The sequence below is a fragment of the Meles meles genome, chromosome X (genome assembly GCF_922984935.1).
Source record: "Meles meles chromosome X, mMelMel3.1 paternal haplotype, whole genome shotgun sequence".
Lineage (NCBI taxonomy): Eukaryota > Metazoa > Chordata > Mammalia > Carnivora > Mustelidae > Meles > Meles meles.
Genome location: NC_060087.1, coordinates 56,985,194 through 57,008,781, shown reverse-complemented (window position 1 = coordinate 57,008,781; position 23,588 = coordinate 56,985,194). Strand labels below are relative to the sequence as shown.

Genomic DNA, 23,588 nt, shown 5'->3' with positions numbered 1-23,588 from the left:
TTTCATTCTTAGTAGAAAACATAAACCATGCCATGTAGATGGATGTGTTCTTAGCAGAATTTGACTTTATTGTTTCTCTCTCTCAGTATTCTCTTCCCGAGTCAACTAGACAGGGGAATGAACTACAGACAGGACATGGATTATAGACCTATTAGATATAATCAGTGGGAGTATAAAACTGTTTTATATAGGAAGTACTATGTTTTAAGGGAATAGGGTACCAGATTGAGGATTAGAATTGTTGGGTTCTTATCTCAGTTCTACCACCTACTAGCTTTGTAGCCTTGGGCAAGTCACTTCCCCTGTTTGGACATTAGTTTTCACATAGTGTGATGTATGGGTAAGACTAGATGGGATTCTAGATTATTACATCAAGATGGGCCTTAAAGACTATGTGTTGAAGAGACCAAAGACAGAGCTGATAACAGTCCTCTTTAAAAAGTTGGCTCGGTAAAAACAGACATGATATTTTCAAATTTCTGTGCATACCCTAAGAAAACTTGGTGACATGCTTGATGTTTAAAGTGATCTCTGCCAAATGCTAAGAGCTCATTATTTTAACCCCAACACCGCCTTTTTTTTTCTGATGAAGTTCAGAGTACAGCTTTTGCTAATATAACCAAACACCAGAAAGCCCAACACAGCCTCGGCTAGAGTATAAATGGGGACTCAGTGGAAAGCTGGATTTCATCAAGGCCAAGTCTTGTAGCCTTGATTTATAGAAAGGCAAGATGCTTTTCGTACAATCTAGTATTTGTAGCCCTAAAGCAGCATCTGGGAAGAATCTAGATTGTTGCTCAGTTCTGCCAAAATTTCTGAGAGTTTGAATGAATCTGTACCTCATGACAATTAGCAATTGAAAAATGATTGTTTTGTGTTGAATTTCTTCTCTATTTCACACCTAAATACATGGAAGAGAAGAAACCAGAAGAGGGTTAATATGTGACCAGTCAGGCAAGAAGTTCATGAACCCCCTTCCCTGTGTAGATCCTTCTCTGGCTGTCCCTCAAAGCTCTACAAATTTTATCATCCAGTGTTGGCTCTCAGGAGCCTTCAGAAGAATTTCCAGGAGTTGGACTCCTGATTACAACCTAAGCAATGCCCAGGGCCCGACAGAGTGAAATAGTATTCCTTGAATATTGAGTTTTTTAGACCAGGCCTTTAGAATTCAACTCAGCTAACATTAATTCAGTGCCACCATGTACCCAGCAAACAAATAAGCCCTGGTTTACCCTCAGACTCTGCTCTGGCTTCCTCTGGGATTTTTCGTGAAGTTACTATCAAAGACTACAAAACACTAAGTGTTCCTAACCAGTCCACAGAAAGCCAGATCAGTATGTTCTCTAGCTGGAGTTTTGGAGGGTAGGAAAATAACTTTTTCCCAATACCCTTTCCACCCAAGGAATTATTTTTTTAAACTTAAAATGTTTCCTTCTATGTTATACAGTAGAAGAATATTAACTTTGAAGTCAGATACATCTGAGTTCATATCATGGTCCTGCTACTTAGATCAGGGTACCTTGGAAAATGCATACTATTCTTAGCCAACTCTTTGGCCTCAAATCCCATCTCTAGCCTTCTTTCTAGTGAATTGACCTAGTCTGTCTAAGATTTAAAAATCCCAGCTTGGTTTTTCACCTATAGAAAACTACTCCAGTGACCAGAGTGGAGGAAAGTAAGGGATCCTGTCAAGTTTTAGTGAGTTTCTTCAACTTTCCATTTATGTTGTCAGTTATTCTCCCCTTTTTTAAACCTATGAAAAAGGGTGGATAGAGGAATTTATTCTGTGGTTACCCTAATGTGCTAGTTGATCAACCCTAAATTCCCTTTGGAAGTTCAGAGAAAGAAATTTGTGAAAAATCAGTAAATGAATTCTATATGCAAAATGTTTAAAACCGTGCTTGATACATAATAAACACTGTATAGGAGTTGGTCATTAAAAACAGCTCTGAGCATAACAAAGAACACGGAGGACATGGGGATATGGAGAGGAGAGGGAGCTGAGGGAAACTGGAATGGGAGATGAACCATAAGAGACTATGGACTCTGAAAGACAACCTGAGGGTTCTGAAGGGGCGGTGGGGGGTGGGAGGTTGAGGAACCAGGTGGTGGGTAATAGGAAGGGCACGTACTGCATGGAGCACTGGGTGTGCTACAAAAACAATGAACACTGTTACGCTGAAAATAAACAAATAAAAAATAAATAAAAAAAAAAACCAGCTCTGACCCATGGCTTGAACTTGGAAAAAAGTTTTGTGCCACCAAAGCCATTTTTTAGTCAGTCTTCTAGGTCAGCATCTAGTCCCGCCATTTATGCCCTTTCCTGCTACTGATGTCACTTCCCCTTTGAAATGATTGCATGAGATACAGAGGACCTATTTTTGTATCCTGTGGTATCTGATGTTTGTCCCCATCCATCCCTAGAAGAGCCGCATGCACTATGAGTTTCCCATTCCTTTAGGATTTGTTTCTTCTACCTCCAAAGGTATACTGTTATTCCTTTCTCAGAACATGGTTAGATTGTCTTTTCATGGGTACTCAAGAAGTTGATAGGGAGTTGAGTAGAGCAGACTGGGTTTCTTTTCGTGTGCCTTTCTTAACTCCTTTTGTCTCTAAAAGTTTTCCCCTCATTAAAACTGGGCTGCCAAAATTAAGTCCAGAGATCATAGGCCCATTATCTCTCCTTTCTCCTCTCATAAGAGAAATTATGAGGATTTTCCCAGGATTTCCTTCTGAGGGTCACTAGTTAATCTGTAGTTTATAGTTCTATTTTTGAAGAGCTAATGATATCTGTTAGTTAAATGAATACTTACTAAATTCTTACTGTATATACCTATAAACAAAACAAAGGATCTTATATTCTACTTGGGTAAGACAAATGATAAACAATTTGATATATTTACCAGGTGGTGGTAAGTGCTCTGAAGAAAAATAAAACAAGACAAGGGATTATCATCTTATAGAAGATGATTTTTTTGTTGTTGTTTATTTACAGCATAACAGTGTTCATTGTTTTGGCATCACACCCAGTGCTCCATGCAGTACGTGCCTTCCCTATTACCCACCACCTGGTTCCTCAACCTCCCACCCCCCCCCCCCCCGGTCCCTTCGAAACCCTCTGGTTGTTTTTCAGAGTCCATAGTCTCTCATGGTTCATCTCCCCTTCCAGTTTCCCTCAACTCCCTCTCCTCTCCATATCCCCATGTCCTCCATGTTATTTGTTATGCTCCACAAATAAGTGAGACCATATGATACTTGACTCTCTCTGCTTGACTTATTTCACTCAGCATAATCTCTTCCAGTCCCGTCCATGTTGCTACAAAAGTTGGGTATTCATCCTTTCTGATGGAGGCATAATACTCCATTGTGTATATAGACCACATCTTCCTTATCCATTCATCCGTTGAAGGGCATCTTGGTTCTTTCCACAGTTTGGCGACCGTAGCCATTGCTGCAATAAACATTGGGGTACAGATGGCCCTTCTTTTCACTACATCTGTATCTTTGGGGTCAATACCCAGCAGTGCAATTGCAGGGTCATAGGGAAGCTCTATTCTTAATTTCTTGAGGAATCGCCACACTGTTCTCCAAAGTGGCTGCACTAACTTGCATTCCCACCAACAGTGTAAGAGCGTTCCCCTTTCTCCACATCCTCTCCAACACACGTTGTTTCTTGTCTTGCTAATTTTGGCCATTCTAACTGGTGTAAGGTGATATCTCAAAGAGGTTTTAATTTGAATCTCCCTGATGGCTAGTGATGATGAACATTAATTCATGTGTCTGATAGCCATTTGTATGTCTTCGTTGAAGAAGTGTCTTTTCACATCTTCTGCCCATTTTTTGATATGATTATCTGTTTTGTGTGTGTTGAGTTTGAGAAGTTCTTTATAGATCCTGGATATCAACCTTTTGTCTGTACTGTCATTTGCAAATATCTTCTCCCATTCCGTGGGTTGCCTCTTTGTTTTGTTGACTGTTTCCTTTGCTGTGCAGAAGCTTTTGATCTTGAGGAAGTCCCAAAAGTTCATTTTTGCTTTTGTTTCCTTGGCCTTTGGAGACATATCTTGGAAGAAGTTGCTGTGGCTGATATCGAAGAGGTTACTGCCTATGTTCTCCTCTAGGATTCTGATGGATTCCTGTCTCACGTTGAGGTCTTTTATCCATTTCGAGTTTATCTTTGTGTATGGTGTAAGAGAATGGTCGAGTTTCATTCTTCTACATATCGCTGTCCAGTTTTCCCAGTACCATTTATTGAAGAGACTGTCTTTTTTCCATTGAATATTTTCCAGTCTCATCCATGTTGCTACAAAAGTTGGGTATTCATCCTTTCTGATGGAGGCATAATATTCCATCATGTATATGGACCACATCTTCCATGTTTTAATTTTAGAGAAGATGCACAGCAGGAAGTGTCCTCTCTGTTTTTCTAGACTTTTCTCACTTAGAGAGAGTGTGAACTTAAGCCTAATAAGCATTTTTTCTGAGCTCTGCCTACTGACACATTGGCAGAACTGTTCTCAAAAGACTCCCAACCAATGCCTTAGTCTATTTGGTGGAGACAGGAACTATAGCCAGCATCCTGTACAGGTAAATTTGGAAGCTCTCATTACAAACCCTAGAAGTTGGTGAGCCCGTATCAATCTTGGGGCCTGGGTAATTCCTTGAAGAGCAGGCTATGAAGAAAGATTTTAAAATGAGAAGTGAATAATTTGTGTAACTGGAAGAAGGAAATGAAATCATTTAACCTGCCAGAAAGCTCAAGGAACCAACAAGTTCACGTCCCCTGATTTGATTAGCACATAACCACTTCACCCCTTATTCTTCCAATCTCTACTTCCCTCGTGCCCTAGCTACTTATCACCCTTATCCAAGGAAACATGAGTTTAAGTCCTTTTTAGGACTGCTAATAGAATAGTTATAATTTATTTAGTATCTCATGTGTTGAAACTATGCTCTTTACATATATCTTCTTATTCAATCATTACAACAACCCTATAAAGTAGATGGTATCATTATCCTAATTTTGCAACTGTTTGCAAAATGCAAACTGAGCCTCAAGTGTCAGGCTCATATAGTTTAAGTACCTTGCCTGAGGTTACTTAGCTAGTAAGTGGTAAAGCCCCAACAAAATCAAAGCTGTCTGTAATCTATATTATATGCTTTCTTTGCCCAATTGCAGTTGGAGAAGGAATAAGTGAGAATAGGCTCTATTATTTAATAGGTCTTGAGGGGCCTGGCAGCCGAGATTCATTCATTAATTCCGAAAACTGCCATTGAGCCACTAACTTTTGTCTGGTGCCTTAGTAGGGCTCTTACTTCTAAAGATGAATGAGACAAAAATCTTAACTGTCAGGAAGCTTATGATACTGGCAGAGAATTTGGACCAGCTAACATACAGGATATTGTATAATAACTACTGTGATGAAGATATATATCAGATGCTATGGGAGTACAAGGAAGGGGAATATATCTCTGTTTGGGAGTCAGAGAAGCCTTCATACATTGGGTAATGCCTGATTTGAGTCCTGAAAGTTAAAGAGGAGTAGATAAATTAAAGTAAGGCTAATCTCCTATAACATAAAGGACCACACATTCAGTGATATAAATAAGACAAAGAAAAGTTCATTTCTCTCATGGAGAAGTCTAGAGGTAAGCAGTCCAGAATTTGTGGGACAGCTCTGCTCTCCACTTGGCTTCAATCTCTTGGTCCTCATCAGTACCACCCAAAGAGAAGGGGGAAAAGAGGTAGAATGGAATAAAGAAAATTTCTTCATAAAAACATGAACCAGAAGTTTACATACATAATTTTCACTTGTATTCTATTACATATAACTTAAGTACATGTTATATAAGATGGTCTTACCTAGTTGCAAGGGAGAATAGAAAATGTAAGCATGGGTACCCAGCTAAAACTCAGTGACTTCTATGAGTAAAAGCAAGAATAGGGGATAGACACTAAGAAGCAATTAGCAGTCTCTTCCATAAAGAGGAATGGTGTTATAAGCACAGAGAATTCTGTATACACAAAAGAGTAAGAAAACATGATATATAAAGAACTATAATAATTCAGTATGACTGTAGTATAGTATGAATATAGAAATAATGGAAGATGAGACTGGAGAGTGCAGGAAGTGGCCAGATTATGGAACACCTTGTGTACTAAGGAATTTAGAATTTATGCCAAAGATAGTATAGGGTCACTGAAATATTTTAAGCAGAGGAGGAGCACAGTTAACTTTTGAATTTATACAGGTCGCTCAATCTATATTTTGGTAGACATATTAATGGAAGAAGTGAGAGGAGGCACAGAAAAACAGGATACCATTGTAGTAATATTAGAGAGACATGATGAGATATGAAACTAAGGCAATGGCAGTGAACATAGAGAATATATTAGAGAGATTAAGGAAGTATAACTGATAGAACTTGGTGATTAAATGGATATGGGATATGAGAAGGAGGATACAAGGATAATAATGTTCAGATTTCTGCTTGGATATTAACATAGTTTTTAAGTAATAAACAGATATAAGGAAAGAATTAAATGTGTTTAATTTTCAGAATATTGAGGTTGAGGTCTCAAAATGGCATCTATTGAGCAGGTAATCAGATATACTGGTATAGAAATTATTAGAGAAAACTCATAATGCAAACCATGAGAGTGGATGAAAGTGCTGAGAGAAAGAGAGAATGAGTCTAAATAAATGAGAACATTAGAGGACTGAAAACACAATTTTGAGGGAGATCAACATTTAGGAAGAGCCAGTGAAAAAGACTAGGCAGTGTTCAGAGAGGCAGAAATATGTTCATTCAGAAAGGTAAAGAGTAAGGCATTTATAGAACAGGAATGTCAACTCTGTCAAATGCTGGAGCAAAGTCAAAATAAGGATCGAAAAAGGACCATTGGATTTGGCAGTTAAAAGGTCGGTGGTAATCATTGTATAAAGAGTTACAAGAGTGGTATGGACAGAGACCAGGTTGAGGAGCAAATGAGCTGTGAAGAAGTAGAGGCCAGGGGATTGTGGAATGACATTGGCCAGATGGCAGTATAGGAATTTCTAGCACCAGTCCTTCCCCAGAAACATAAATTTGAACAGTTGTCTATATGCAAAAATACCTTCACAAGAACTAAGGAATCCTGGTTAGGGAGTGCAACACCTGGGTGAAACATAGAAATAAGAAAAGACACACCAAGGAGGAAAGATTGTTACGTTATTTCTGTCACCCCTCCTGCAATCTCTGACAGTCCAGTGCAGAGATAGACACATGGGAGGAGAGTAAAGTGAGCACCTGACTTCACCATGGACCCAATAGCTGGCACTCCCTAGGACCAGACCAGTTCCTGCAGGTTGAGGTGTTTTCCATGGCCCTGATCTCCTGGTGGGCTCCTAAAAACCCAGTCCCCTATGCCACCCATGTGTCCTCTAGCTTTTGTGGTCCCAAGTAACTCTTGTAGCCCCAGGAAGTTCCCACAGCATCAGGCCTAGCAGGTTCTTGTGAACCCAATTCCTCAAGCCTCACCACTATCACCCAGATCCCATGTCCCTAGGCAGCTCCCAAGACATCAGGCTATGGGTAGGCTGCCACAAACCCAGGCTTTTGGCCCACCCACTCATAGTCAATTCCCATGTCCCCAGGCTCCTGGTGGGCTCCAGTACACACAGACTCTTGGTTGGTTCCAAAACTGGCAAGCTTCCATAGAACTAGCCTTTAGGCCACCTCCCACAGACCCAGACTCCTGGCCTGCTCCAACAACAGGATTGTCCCTGTGGCTCAGGCTCCATGTGGGGTCCTGTGGATCCAGCCTCCTGGTCTACCTCAGTACTAGGCCAATACCTGCAGCTTCAGCCTATAGGCTGACTCTCATGGACCCAGGCTCTTTGTCTGCCTTAGTACCAGGCCAGGCCTCATAGACCCAATCTTCAGGCTGACCCTCAAGACCCCAGGTTACAGGTCAACTTCCATGGCCCTAGGCTCCAAGCTTAATCTAGTAGTAAGCCAGCCCCCATGGCCCTAGTCTCCAGGCCAGTTCCTATGAAACCAGTCTCCTGGCCCACCCAGCATCATGCCAGTTCCTGTGGACCAAGATACCAGGACCATCCCAGTAATCTCCTGAACCTAGTGAGACCCCACGGACCCAGGTCCAGGTTTAGGTCCATCCACATAAACTCAGATTGCAGGTCCATCACCACAGACTCAAGCTCCAGGCCCACCCCAGTGAATCCAAGTTCCAGGCCCACCCCCTTGAGTATCAGGCCTGCCCAGCTACTCACTCACACACCAGATATATCTGTCCAAGAACTCCAGCAGTAAGTCACCTCACAGACACCACCGCTGGCCCATCAGAATCTCAGATTGAGCTAACTGCTGAAGGGTTCTGCCTGCTGAAGCCAGTTTACAAAAAGTGGAACAGATGCCTATTTGGACAAATGCACAGACACAAATGCAAGGACACAAGGATCATGAATAATGGAGGAAACATGACACCATCAAAGGAAACTAATAAAACTCCAATAACTGACCCTAAAGAAATGAAGATCTAGGAATTGTCAATAAGGAATTCAGAATAATTATCTTAAAGAAATTAGGTGAACTTAAAGAAAAGAAAGATAGACAACTAAATGAAATTAGGGGGAAAATACATGAACAAAATGAGTTCAACAAAGAAATAAAAACCATTAAAAGAAATCCTAGAGTTCAAGAAACAGTGACTGAAGAATTCAGTAGAGAGCTTCAGCATCACACTTGACCAAACAGAAGAAAGATTTAGTGAAGACCATTTAAAATCATACATTCAGAGGAGCAAAAATAAAACAATAAAGAATAAAGATAGGGCGCCTAGGTGGCTCAGTGGGTTGAGCCTCTGCCTTCAGCTCAGGTCATGATCCCGGGGTCCTGCGATCGAGTCCCACACTGGGCTCTCTGCTCAGCGGGGAGCCTGCTTCCTTCTCTCTCTCTCCTGCCTCTCTGCCTACTTGTGATTTCTGTCTGTCAAATAAATAAATAAAATCTTTGGAAAAAAAAAAGAATAAAGATAGCCTATATGAACTGTGTGATCCATTAAAAGAAACAATCTGTGAATTGTTGGAGTTCTAGAAATTCCAGAAAAAGAATAGGAGAAAGCTTATTTTAAAAAATAATGGCTGAGGGGCGCCTGGATGGCTCAGTGGGTTATGCCTCTGTCTTTGGCTCAGGTCATGATCCCAGGGTCCTGGGATTGAGCCCCGCATCGGACTCTCTGCTCAGCAGGGAGCCTGCTTCCCCTTCTCTCTCTGACTGCCTCTCTGCCTACTTGTGATCTCTGTCTGTCAAATAAATAAATAAAATCCTTTAAAAAAATAATGGCTGAATATCCAAAGGGAAAGAATGTATCTTCATCAAATGGTATTGGGAAAACTGGTCAGCCACATGGAAAAGAAAGAAACTGGACCACTTTCTTACACCCTGCACAAAAACAAACTCAAAATGGATTAAAGGCCAAATTTGGAAAGAGCCAAGATGCCCTTCAACAGATGAATTGATAAAGAAGATGCAGTCCATATACACAATGGAATATTACTCAGTCATCAAGAAGGATGAATACCCAACATTTGCATCAATTTGGATGGGACTGGAGAAGATTATGCTAAGTGAAGTAAGTCTAACAGAGAAAGTCAATATCATATGGTTTCACTTATTTGTGGAACATAAAGAATAGCATGGAGGACATTAGGAGAGGGGGAAAAATAAAGAGGGAGAAACCAGAGTGGGAGATGAACCATAAGAGACTATGGACTCTGGGAAACAAAGGGAGAATTTTAGAAGGACGGGGAATGGAGGATTGGGTGAGCCTGGTGATGGGTATTAAGGAGGGCACAGATTACATGGAGCATTGCGTGTCATATGCAAACAATGAATCATGGAACAGTGCATCAAAAACTAATGATGTACTGTATGGTGACTAACATAACACAATACAAAATGGATTAAAGACCTAAATGTGAGACATGAAACCCTAAAAATCCTAAAAGAGAGCACCAGCAATAATGTCTCTGACATTGGCCATAATAACATTTTTCTAGATATGTCTCCTGTTTCAAGGGAAAATAAAGGAAAAATAAACTATTGGGACTACATAAAAAAAACAAACTTTTGCACAGCTGAGGACACAATTAACAGAACTAAAAGGCAACCTGTTGAATGGGAGATAATATTTGCTAATGACATATCTGATTAAGGGTTAATATCCAAAATATATAAAGAACCAATATAACTCAACACCCCCAAGTAAATCCAATTAAAAATGGGCAAGATATATGAACAGACATTTCTCCAAAGAAGACACCCAGATAGCCAACAGATACATGAAAATATGCTCAAAATCAATCATCAGAGAAATGCAAATCAAAACTACAATGAGATATCACCTCACACCTGTCAGAGTGACTAAAATAAAAACACAAAAAACGTGTTGGTGAGGATGTGGAGAAAAAAGATGTGTCCTGTCGGTAGGAATGAAAACCTGTGCAGCCACTGTAGAAAACAGTATGGACATTCCTCAAAAAATTAAAAATAGAACTACCCTATGATCCAGTAATCACACTATTGGGAATTTATCCAGAAATACAAAACACTGCTTAAATGGGCTACATGCATCCCTGTGTTTATAACATTATTTACCATAGCCAAATTATGGAAGTAGCCCAAGTGTCCAATGGTAGATGAATGGATAAAGAAGATGTGGTATATAAATGGAATTGAATATTATTCAGTCATAGAAAGTAAAATCTTCCCATTTGCAATGACAGGGTGGAGCAAGGGAGTTTAATGCTAAGCAAAATAAGTCAGTCAGAAAAAGACAAATACCATGATTTCACTCATATGTGGAATTTAAGAAAGGAAACAAATGAGCAAAGGAAAAAACACACACAAAGACCAAGCAACAGACTCTTAACTATAGAGAGCAAACTGATGATTACTAGAAGGGAGGTGGGTGGAGATGGGTGAGATAGGTGATGGGAATTAAAGAAGACACTTCTCTTGATGGGCACTGGGTGATGTATGGAATTGCTGAATCACTATGTTATATACCTCAAAGGAATATAACAGTGTATGTTAGCCATACTGGAATTAAAATTAAAAAAAAAAAAGAAATGACTGAGAACTTCTCAAATCCGGGGAGAGATTTGTGAAGCTAACAAGTGCTTCGAAAGTTCAACCTGAAACAATCTTCTCCAAGACATCATGTAAAAAGAAAAATGAAAAGAATTTTCAAAGCAGTAAGAGAGAAAGTAAAAACTATAGGGAACATTATAAGGCTATTTGCAGATTTCCCACAGATGTCTCTCAGGCTAAGGGAGAGTTGGTTGACATATGCAAAATGTGGAAGGAATAAAACTGTCAACCAAGAATATTTTACCTGGAAAAGTCATCTTTCAGAAATGAAGGACAGATAAAGACTTTGCCAACAAACAAAAGCTGTGGTAGTTCATAAACTCTAGACCTGCCTTACAGTAAATACTGAAAGGAATTCTTTATGCTGAAATGAAAGGACACTAATTAGTTATATAAAAATATATGAAAATAACCTACTGGTAAAGGTTCTCAAATTCAGAATACTCTAATACTGTAATATGGTAGTATGTTGACTTTGTAACCTTAGTATAAATGTTAAAGTACAAAAGTGTTAAAAAAAACTTTAGGTACAATAATTTGTTAATAGGTTCAAAATATAAAAAGAGGTAAATTTTGACGTCAAAGACAAAATATTTGAAGAGGTGTAAAATGGTTGAGGTTTTGTGTGCGATCAAAGATAAGCTGTTAAAAAAAAAGATAAGCTGTTCTCAGCTTAAAAGAGATTTTTATATTGGTATTTTTGTTTATGAAATCCTCATGGTAACCACAAAACAAAAACTTAAAGTAGATACACAAAAGATAAAGAGAAAGGAATCAAAACATACCAGCACAGAAAATGATCAGTTCATTAGAACAAAGATAGTAAGAGGAGAGGAAAGGAACAGCAGAATTACAAAAGAGCCAGAAAACAATTATTAGCAAACTGAGGGTTTTAGATGGGGTGGGGTATAGGTTGGCCCAGTGATGGGTATTAAGGAGGGCACAGACTGCATGGAGCACTGAGTGTCATATGCAAACAATGAATCATGGAACAGCGTATCAAAAACTAAGGATGTACTGTATGGTGACTAACATAACATAATACAAAATAATAAAAAAGATATAATTAGTAAATCTTTACCTATCAATAATTATGTAAATGTAAGTGTATTAAAAACTTCAATCAAAAGGCATAGAGTGCTGATTGCTTTAAAAATAAGACCCAGTAATATGCTGCCTAAAAGAAACTCACTTCAGCTTTAAGGGCACACATAGGCCCAAAATAAAGGGATGGAAAAAGATAATACCATGCAAATGAAAACAAAAAGAAAGCAGGGATAGCTACACTTTTATGAGACAAGGTAAACTTTAAGCCAAAGACTATAACAAGAGACAAAGAAGGTCATTATATAATGATAAGTCTATTTTTCAAAAAGATGTAACAATTTTAAGTATATATGCACCCATCATTAAAGCACTAAAATATATTAAGTAAATACTAACAGATCTGAAGGGAGAAATAGACAACAAAAAATAATAGTAGGGGACTTATACAACCCACATTCATCAATGCATATAGATCATCCAGATAGTAAATTAATAAAAAAGTATTGGACTTGAACTATAACTCAGACCAAATGAACCTAACAGATATTTATAGAACACTGTATCCAACAGCAACTGAATACACATTCTTCTCAAGTGCACATGAAACTTTCTAAAGCATAGATCATATGCTAGGTCACAAAACAAGCCTTAGCAAATGTATGAAGATTAAAATCATACCAAGTATATTTTCTGACCAGAATTTTATGAAACTAGCCATTAATAACAGGAGGAAAATTCACAAATATGTGGTAATTAAACAACACACTCTTGAATAACCAGTGGGTCAAGGAAGAAATCAAAAGGGAAATAAATATTTTGAAATAATATTTGAAATAATTTTGAAATAAATGATGGTGGAAAAACAGTGTATCAAACTTAGGGGATGCAGCAAAAGCAGTTCTAAGAGGGAATTTTATGCTGATAAACACCTACTTTAAGACAAAAGAATGATGACACCCAGGTCACAACTCAGCCTTCATGCTGCTGGAGCTGGCCTACATGATGCACATCTGCAGTGCCCACCACCCACAGCACTTAATTATTTGATTTTCCACTGTGGCTGGTGAGAGCTGGAATTCTTTTAGGCACTGTGTGATCTTAGGTAATTAATCCCTCTAATTCAATTGTGTGGTTCTTTCCTCACACATAAGTATTAATTACACCTCAGCTAAAGTCTTAAAGAGAACTCCAGAGCTCTTTGTGCAGCTACCTTCTCTCTGATATGTTACCCTGAAAAATTCTTTTTCTTGCCCTCTCCATACTTGCAACTCATGTCCTCAACTTAAGCTGACTGATGGGCTCCCCCTGAGCTTTCCTCCATAAATTATGGCTTGCAGACTCTCTCCATGCTGTAAGCTGGGAATATCATGAGGCTCACCTCATTTCTTTTACCTGTCTCTCATGGATCACTGTCTTTCATTATCAGATTTCCAATGTCTTGAAGCCCATTGTCATGTGTATTTTTTCTAGTTTTTAAATTATTAGTTGCAGAAGATGTAAACCTAATACCTGTAGTCCTACCTTGGCTAGAAGTGGAAGTAGCTATTATAGTTTTTTCAGAGGACAGTTTAGCCTTTTATATCAGTATTTTAAATGTGTTTTTCTTTTGACTCAGCAATTCCAGTCAGTCTTCTAGTTACTGGAGATATAACAGTGAACATGATAATGTACTTCCCTATGGCTTACAATAGATTAGAGTGGCAGACACAAAAACAAACAAAATAAATGAATAATTACAATATATTTTGTTGGGAAGTAATAAAAAATGCTAAGGAGAAAAAAAGGGGGGTAGGACACATTGCGTACAGGGAGGTATGGGCTCACTGAGAGGAGTATATTTGATCATAGCCTACTGAAATTAAGAGAGGAAGCTATATGAATATCTGGAGGAAGAGCACTCCAGGTAGATGAAACACTCAGTACAAAGTCCATGGTGTGTTTGATAAATAGCAAGAGATATTCTTTTTTTTTAAGATTTTTATTTATTTATTTGACAGACAGAGATCATTAGTAGGAAGGGAGGCAGGTGGGAGTAGGGGAGCAGGCTCCCTGCTGAGCAGAGAGCCCGATGCGGGGCTCGATCCCAGAACCCTGGGACCATGACCTGAGCTGAAGGCAGAGGCTTTAACCCACTGAGCCACCCAGGCGCCCCAGCAAGAGATATTCTTAACAACTCCTACAGTGCATAAACATATGCTCACAAAATTGTAATTATTTAAAATATTACTACTATTGGTTTTGAAACTGTATGGCCTCAAAGTTTATCTGCTTGATACTATGTCATATTCTCTCTTCCTATGCCATGAGACATTGAGACATGTACTGTCTTGTGATTGTGCTTGCATTGCTTTCTATCATTGTTCAGCTTTTACACAGGGTTTCCTTGACTTCCAATCGTGTAATTTCTGTGACATTGCAGCTTGATACAATATTGGTCTCTGGCATTTCTTTTTGCACTAATCATTTGGGTTTATTTCATTTGTCGCCTTCCTCCCTCACCATGTGTGTGTTCTCCCAAAGTGTGTGCACTCTGGCCAAAAGCTCAGTCTCCCCAGAGCCAAGAAAGGTTTTCAAATACATATGACACTATATAAAAATTGTAATCATTTAGGGGTGCCTGTTTGGCTCAGACGGTTAGGTTTCTGATTCTTGATCTCGGTTTGGGTCTTGATCTCAGGGTGGTGAGTTCAAGCCCCATGTTGAGCTCTGTGCTGGGCATGGACCCTGCTTTAAAAAATCTTGTAATGGGTTCCCTGGATGGCTCAGTCATTAAGCATCTGCCTTTGACTCAGGTCATAATCCCAGCATCCTGGGATCAAGCCCCACGTCAGGCTCCCTACTCAGTGGGAAGCCTGCTTCTCCCTCACTCTCCCTGCTCCCTCTCTTGCTGTGTCTCTCTCTGTCAAATAAATAAAATCTTTTAAAAATTTTTGTAATGATACCCTGTCCCTCATTTGTCCAGCACTTTTTACAATGTATAAGACATTTTGTTTTTACCCTTTTTTTTCCATTTTATTTATTTTTTCAGCGTAACAGTATTCATTCTTTTTGCACAACACCCAGTGCTCCATGCACAACGTGCCCTCCCCATTACCCACCACCTGTTCCCCCAACCTCCCACCCCTGACCCTTCAAAACCCTCAGGTTGTTTTTCAGAGTCCATAGTCTCTTATGGTTCGCCTCCCCTTCCAAATTTTTTTTAAATAAACATATAATGTATTTTTATCCTTTTTTTAATTTTATTTTTTCTGTGTTCCAAAATTCATTGTTTATGCACCACACCCAGTGCTCCATGCAATACATGCCGTTCTTAATACCCACCACCAGGCTCACCCAAACCCCACCCCCATCCCCTCCAAAACCCTCATTTTTTTTTTCTGAGTCCACAGTCTCCCATGGTTTGTCTCACTCTTTCTTTTTTCAATAATATGTCCATGGTATGAAATTTTAAAAGATCGAGATGATATAGGAGTAAGAAATAAGTTACCGACATCCGTTCCTCAGCCACTTATTATTCTTGTCTTGAAGCAAACAATTTAACCAATTTCTTTGGTATCCTTTCAGAAATATTGGGTGCATTTTAGTAACCCTCCACAACCAACCCCTACCCATACAATGTACCTTGACTATCCTTTTCACTTGATTCTTATCACACCGTGTGAGGTAGTGGTGCTCTCCCTATGTTACAGATGAGGAATCTAAAGCTCAGAGATAGAAGGTGACTTGCCTAAGGTTTTCCAGGGAGTAAGTGAAAATCCAGGACTGACTGTGCAGTTTTTGTTTGCATTCCTTCCTCCACATTGTGAAGGGCCAGGTTCTGTGTCTTAATCATGATAGGAGACTTCTAAACACTTGTTGGTAGCTGGAGTGATGTTAAAAATCCCAATTCCTTTAGTCATATTAGAATTGCTATGGCAAACTCTAGGGTTAATTTTGGAAGGCATCAACGGGTAGTTAGAATTAGGGAGACAAAAACTCGATCTTTCTAACTTTTTCCTGAAAATATTCTCCTTTTACAGATCTATTCAGGTCCACCTGAAGAAAGTTCTACACCCCCAGTGCCTCCACCTCGAGTGACAGCAAGAAGGCACAAACCAATCACAATTTCAAAACGCTTGCTGCGAGAAAGAACAGTTTTTTATACTTCTTCCCTAGATGAACATGAAGGTCAGTACTGAGTTATAGCCTTAGCTTCTTAATAGCATTAGAAGTGACTGGATTACTGCAATCTCATGAGAAAACTTCAACAGATGGGGAATTGCTTCTTATGGATGAGCAAAGACAGTGGTTTCTTGAGATGGAATCTACTGGTGAAGATGCTGTAAAGACTGTTGAAATGACAACAAAGGATTTTGAATATTAAATAAGCTTAGTTGGTAAAGCAGTGGCAGGGTTTGAGAGTATCAACTCCAATTTTGAAAGTTCTACTGTGGGTAAAATGCCATCAAACAGCACTGCATGTTAAAGAGAAATGACATGTAAAAGGAAAAGTCAATCAATTCAGCAAACTTCATTATTGTCTAATTTTAAAAAATTGCTACAGCTAACCGAACCTTCAGCAGCCACCACTCTGATCAGTCAGCAGCCATCAAAAATAAGGCCAGAGCCTTCTCCAGCATGAGGATTATAACTTGCTGGAATCTCAGGTGATGGTTAGTATTTTTGAGCAATGAAGTATTCTTTTATTTATTAAGCTTTTTATTCCAAAATAGTTAATATAAAGTGTTATATTAGTTTCAGGTGTACAATATAGTGGTTCAACACTTACATACAACACCTGGAGTTCATTACAACAAATGTGCTCCTATGTTATCCATTCCTGCATCCACCTATTTTATCCATTCCTGCATCCACCTCCCCTCTGGTAACCATCAGTTTACTCCCTATAGTTAAAAGTCTGTTACTTGTTTTTTGTTTGTTTGTTTGTTTCTCTCTCTCTCTCTTCCCCTTTGCTGGATTGTTCTGTTTCTTAAATTCCACATATAAGTGAAATCATATGGTACTTGTCTTTCTCTGAGTAAGTTATTTCATTTAGCATAATACTTTCTAGCTCTAAACACATCATTGCAAATGATAAGATTTCATTCTTTTTTATGGATAAGTAATATTCCATTATATATATTCCACATATATACCATATCTTCTTTATCCATTCATCTATCAAGGGACACTTCTTTATCCATGCATCTATCGAGGGACCCTTGGGCTGGTTCCACAATTTTACTCTTGTAATAATGCTGCTATAAACATAAGGGTGCATGTATCCCTTTGAATTACTGTTTTTGTATTCTTTGGATAAATACCCAGTAGTGTAATTGCTGGATGATAGGGTAGTTCTATTTTTTTTTAAAGATTACAAAATTGAATTTATTGAGTTTCACACAAGATGCACTTATAAAATTAGTACTGAATGCCATTTTAACAGAAGAAATGAACCATCATTCCAAACTCCCAACAGATTCTGCAAAGGAAATGAAATCTTCGGAAAATGACAGCACAATAGTAACAGGATAATTCAAGCTGAATTGACAGATAGACCCAAATCATATTCTTGTGTAGTTCTATTTTTAATTCTTTGAGGAAACACCCTACTGTTTCCCACAGTGGCTGTACAAGTTTGCACACCCACCAATAGCGCACAGATTTCCTTTTTTCAGACCATCCTCACCAATGCTTGCTGTTTCTTATATTTTTAATTTTCGCCCTTCCGACAGGTTTGAGGTGATACCTCATTGTAATTTTGATTTGCGTTTCCCTGATGATGAGTGATGTCGAGCATCTTTTCATGTGTCTGTTGGTCATCTGTATGTTTTCTTTGGAGAAGTGTCTGTTCATTTCTTCTGCTCATTTTTAATTGGATTATTTGGTTTTTAGGTGTTAGTTGTATAAGTTCCTCATATATTTTGGATACTAACCCTTAATCAGATATGTCATTTGCAAATATCTTCTCCCATTCAGCAGGTTGCCTTTTAGTTTTGTTGATTGTTTCCTTCACTGTGCAGGAGCTTTTGTTTTGATGTAGTCCCAAGAGTTTATTTTTGCTTTTATTTCTCTTGCCTCAGGAGACATACCTAGAAAAATTGATGTCAGAGAAATTACTGTTTATGTTCTTTTCTAAGATTTTTAGGGTTTCAGCTCTCACATTTAGATTTTTAATCCATTTTGAGGGTTTTTTTTTTTAATATGGTGTAAGAAAGTGGTCCATTTTCATTCTTTTGCATATAACTGCCCTGTTTTAGAGGCAAAATTTGTTGAAGAGACTATCTTTTCCCCATTGTATATTCTGTCCTCCTTTTTTGGAGATTAATTGATCATATGATTGTGCATTTATTCCCGGGTTTTCCACTCTGTTCCATTGATCTATCTACTTATTTTTGTGCCAGTACCACACTCTTTTGACTACTAGAACTTTGTGCCATAACTTGAAGTCTGGAAATGTGCTGCTGCCAGTTTTGTTTTTCTTTTTCAAGATTGCTTTGGCTATTTGGGGTCTTTTGTGGCTCTGTATAAATTTTAGGATTATTTTTTCCAGTTCTGTGAGAAATGCTACTGACATTTTGGTAGGGATTTCATTAAATCTCCAGATAGCTTTGGGTTGTGTAGACATTTTAACAATATTTGTTCTTCCAGTCCATGAGTATGAAATGTCTTTCCATTTCTTTGTGTCATCTTTAATTTCTTTAATGTTTTGTAGTTTTCAGTGTACAGGTCTTTCTTCTCTTTGGCTATGTTTATTCTTAGGTACTGTATTATTTTTGCTGCAATTTTAAATAGAATTGTTTTTTAAATTTCTCTTTTTGCTGCATCATTACTATTACATAGAAATACATTGACTTTTCTGAACATTGATTTTGTATCCTGCAACTTTATGAATTTATTTATCAGTTCTAGTAGTTTTTTGGTAGAGTCTTCAGGTTTTTCTATATATAGTAGCATGGCATCTACAAATAGTGAAATTTTACTTCTTCCTCACCTTTTATTTCTTTTTCTTGTCTGAATGTTGTGGCTAGGACTTCCATTACTATGTTGAATAAAAGTGGTGAGAATGGGGGAACCTGGCTGGCTCCATCATTAAGCGTCTGCCTTCAGCTCAGGTCATGATCCCAGGGTCCTGAGATTGAGACCCACATCAGGCTCCCTGCTTAGTGGGGAACCTGCTTCTCCCTCTGCCCCTCCCCCTGCCTGTGTTCCCTCTCTCACTGTGTCTCTCTCTGTCAAATAAATAATAAATAAAATCGTTTTTTTAAAGTATTGAGGGACTGGAAGAGATTATGCTGAGTGAAATAAGTCAAGCAGAGAGAGTCAATTATCATATGGTTTCACTTATTTGTGGAGCATAAGAAATAACACAGAGGACATGGGGAGATGGAGAGGAGAAGGGAGTTGAGGGAAATTGGAGGGGGATATGAACCATGAGAGACTATGGACTCTGAAAAACAATCTGAGGGTTTTGAAGGGGTGGGGGGTGGGAAGTTGGGCCAGCCTGGTGGTGGGTATTGTGGAGGGCACATACTGCATGGAGCACTGGGTGTGGTGCATAAAAATGAATTCTAGTACACTGAAAAGTAATTAAAAAATAAAAAAAATTAAAAAATTAAATTAAAATAGATACATTTTCTTGCATGGACATTATATCTCAATAAAGTTTTTTTAATAAAAAAATTTTTAAAAAAACAGTGAGAATGGATATCCCTGTCTTGTTCCTGATCTTAGGGGGAAAGCTCTCAGGTTTTCCCCACTGAGTATGGTGTTCACTGTGAGTTTTTCATATAAGACCTTTATGTTGAGGTATGTTCCCTCAAAACCTACTTTGTTGAGATTTTATTTTGTTTTGTTTTTCATGAATGGATTGCTGCTTGTCAAATGTCTTTTTTGCATCTATTGAAATGATCATATGGTTTTTGTCCTTTCCCCTATTGATGTGATGTATGACATTGATTAATTTGCTAATATTGAATCACTCTTGCATCCTTGGAATAAATTCCCCTTGATAGTGGTGAATGAATGTTTTGAAGTATTTTTGTTTTCAAGTTGCTAGTATTTTGTTGAGATTTTTTTTGCATCTATATTTAATAGAAATGTCAGATTGTGATTCTTTTTTTGTGCTGTGTTTATCTGGTCTTGGTATCAGGGTAATTCTTGTCTCATAGAATGAATTTGGAAGTTCTCCTTCCTTTTCTATTTTTGTATTATCAGGAGAAGAATAGGTGTCAAATCTTCTTTAAATGTCTGGTAGAATTTGCCTATGAAGATGTCTTGCCCTGGACTTCTGTTTTGGGGGAGTTTTTTGATAACTGAATTCAATTTCTTTACTGGTTATTGGTCTGTTCAAGTTTTCTCTTTCTTCATGCTCAAGTTTTGGTAGGTTATATGTTTCTAGGAATTTATCTATTTCTTCTAAGTTGTCCACTTTGTTGGCATATAGTTTCTCATAATATTTTCTTACATCTGTTTGTATTTCTATGGTGTTGGTTGCTATTTCTTCCCTCTCAGTTGTGATTTTATTCGAGTAATTTCTCTTTTTTTCTGGTGAGTATGGTTAAAGGATTATCAATTTTGCTTATCTTTTCAAAGACACAGCTCCTGGTTTCATTGATTAATTCTACAAGCTGTATTTTTTTTAAGCTTCTGTATCTTTTTTTTTTCTACTCAAATATTTACTATTTCCTTCCTTCCCCTTAGGTTTTGGTTTTGTTTATTCTTCTTTTTCTAGCTTCTTTATGTATAAAGTTAGGTTGTTTATTTGAAATTTTTCTTGCTCCTCCAGATTGGCATATATTGCTATAAATTTCCCTCTTAGAACTCCCTTTGCTGCATCCCACTGATTTTTGGACTGCTGTGTTTTCTTTTTCATTTTTTGCCATGTATTTTTTTATTTCTTCTTTGATCTATTAGTTGACCCGTTCACTCTTTAGTAGCATGTTATTTCGTCTCTATGTGTTTGTGCTCTTAACAGGTTTTTTCTTGTCATTGATTTGTGGTTTCATAGTGTGGTAGTCAGAAAATATGCATGGTATTACTTTAACATTTTTGAATTTGTTGAAACTTGTCTTGTGGCATAATTTGTGTTCCATTCTGGAGAATGTTCCATGTTCTCTTGAAAAGAATGTGTATTCTGCTGTTTAAGGATGGTGTTCTGAATATATCTGCTCAATCCATCTGGTCTAGTATATCATTCAAAGCCATTATTTCCTGTTGGTTTTCTGACTGGATGGTCTGTCTGTGATGTTAATGTCCCCTACTATTATTGTGTTGTTATCAATTTGTTCCTTTGTTTTTAAATGTTTTATAAACTTAGTTACTCCCATGTTAGGTGCATAAATATTTACAAATGTTATAACTTCTTGTTGGATTTCCCCCTTTATTATTATACACTGTCCTTGTTTATCTCTTGCTACAATCTTTGTTTTAAAGCCTGTTTTTCCCAAGTCACAGGATATAAAATCAATGTACACTAGTCAGTTCCATATCTATACACTAACAATGACACAGCAGAAGGAGAAATAGAGGAATCGATCCCATTTATAAATGCACCAAAAACTATAAGATACCTGGAAATAAACCTAACCAAAGAAGTAAAGTGTCTTTATTCTGAAAACTATAGAACACTGGGTGGGAGGTTGGGGGAACAGGTGGTGGGTAATGGGGAGGGCACGTTTTGCATGGAGCACTGGGTGTTGTGCAAAAAGAATGAAAACTGTTATGCTGAAAAAATAAATAAAATGGAAAAAAAACTATAGAACACTTATGAAAGAAATTGAAGAACACACAAAGAAATGGAAAAATCATCCATGCTCATGAATTGGGAGAACAAATATTGTTAAAATGACTATGCTACCCAAACAAATCTATACATCCAATAGATCCCTATCAAAATGCTATCAGCATTTTTCACAGAGCTGAAACAAACAATCCTAAAATTTGTATGAAACCAGAAAACATCCCAGATAACCAAAGGAATGTTTAAAAAGAAAACCAAAGCTTGTGGCATCACAATTCCAGACTTCAAGCTGTATTACAAAGCTGTAATCAGCAGGACAGTATGGTACTGGCACAAAAACAGACATACATATAGGTCAATGGAATAGAATAGAGAACCCAGAAATGGATGCTAACCTCTATGATCAACTGATCTTCAACAAAGCAGGAAGGACTATCCAATGGAAAACCAATGGTGTGGGGAAAATTGGACAGCCACATGCAGAAGAATGAAATTGGACCAGTTTATTATACCATACACAAAAATAAACTCAAAATGGATTAAAGACCCTAAATGTGAGATAGAATCCCTCAAAATCCTAGAGGAGAATACAGGCAGCAGCCTCTTTGACCTCAGACAGAACAACTTCTTGCTAGACACATCTCTAGATGCAAGGGAAACAAAAGCAAAAATGAACTATTGGGAATTCAAGATAAAAAGCTTTTGCACAGCAAAGGAAACAATAAAACTAAAAGGCAAGCTATGGAATTGGAGAAGATATTCACAAATGATGTATCAGATAAAGGGTTAGTATCCAAAATATATAAAAAGCTTATATAACCCAACATTCAAAAAAAAAATAAAACAAATAATCCAATTTTAAAAAATGGGCAGAAGATGTGAAGAGACATTTATCCAAAGATGACATACGAATGGCTAACAGACACATGAAAAAACTCAGAAGCAGGAAAAGACAAATCCAAACCACAGTGATATATCACCTCACACTGGTCAGAATAACTAAAATTAACAAGTCAGGAAACAACAAATGTTGGTGAGAGTGCAGAGAAAGAGGAACTCTCTTACACTGTTGGTGGGAATGCCAACTGGTGCAGCCACTCTGTAAAACAGTATTGGGGTTCCTCAAAAAGTTAAAAATAAAACTACCCTATAATCCAGTAATTGCACTGCCAGGTATTCTTCCAAAGAATACAGAAACAGTGATTTGAAGGGGCACATGCACCCCAATGTTTATATAGCACCAATGTCCACAATAGCCAAAACATGGAAAAAGCCCAGATATCTATCAACAGATGAATGAATAAAGATTTTATATGTATGTATATATATACATATATATGTGTGTATATATATGTATTATATGCACACACATACATATATATAACACACATATATATACACACATACATACATACATACATATATACACACATATATGCACACACACATAATGGAATATTACTCAGCAATCAAAAAGAATGAACGCTTGCCATTTGCAATGACATGGATGGAACTGGAGGGTATTATGCTAAGCAAAATGAGTCAGAGAAAGACAAATCCATATGATTTCACTCATATGTGGAATTTAAAAAATTAAAAAATGAACATAGAAGGGAAGGAAAATGAAGTAAAATAAAATAATTAAAAATAAAAGTAAAATAAAATA

The 23,588-nt window shown here is 37.7% G+C and overlaps 1 protein-coding gene across 5 annotated transcripts in view; it reads left to right on the top strand.

Moving 5' to 3' along the window:
• Positions 1–23,588, top strand: part of OPHN1 (oligophrenin 1) — a 612,383-nt gene that overhangs the window by 511,824 nt on the left and 76,971 nt on the right. For all 5 annotated transcript variants that reach the window (XM_045995231.1, XM_045995230.1, XM_045995233.1 and 2 more), the window contains exon 20: positions 16,221–16,368. In XM_045995231.1, coding sequence (XP_045851187.1) covers positions 16,221–16,368 — 148 coding nt within the window. The remainder of the gene's footprint in view (positions 1–16,220; positions 16,369–23,588) is intronic.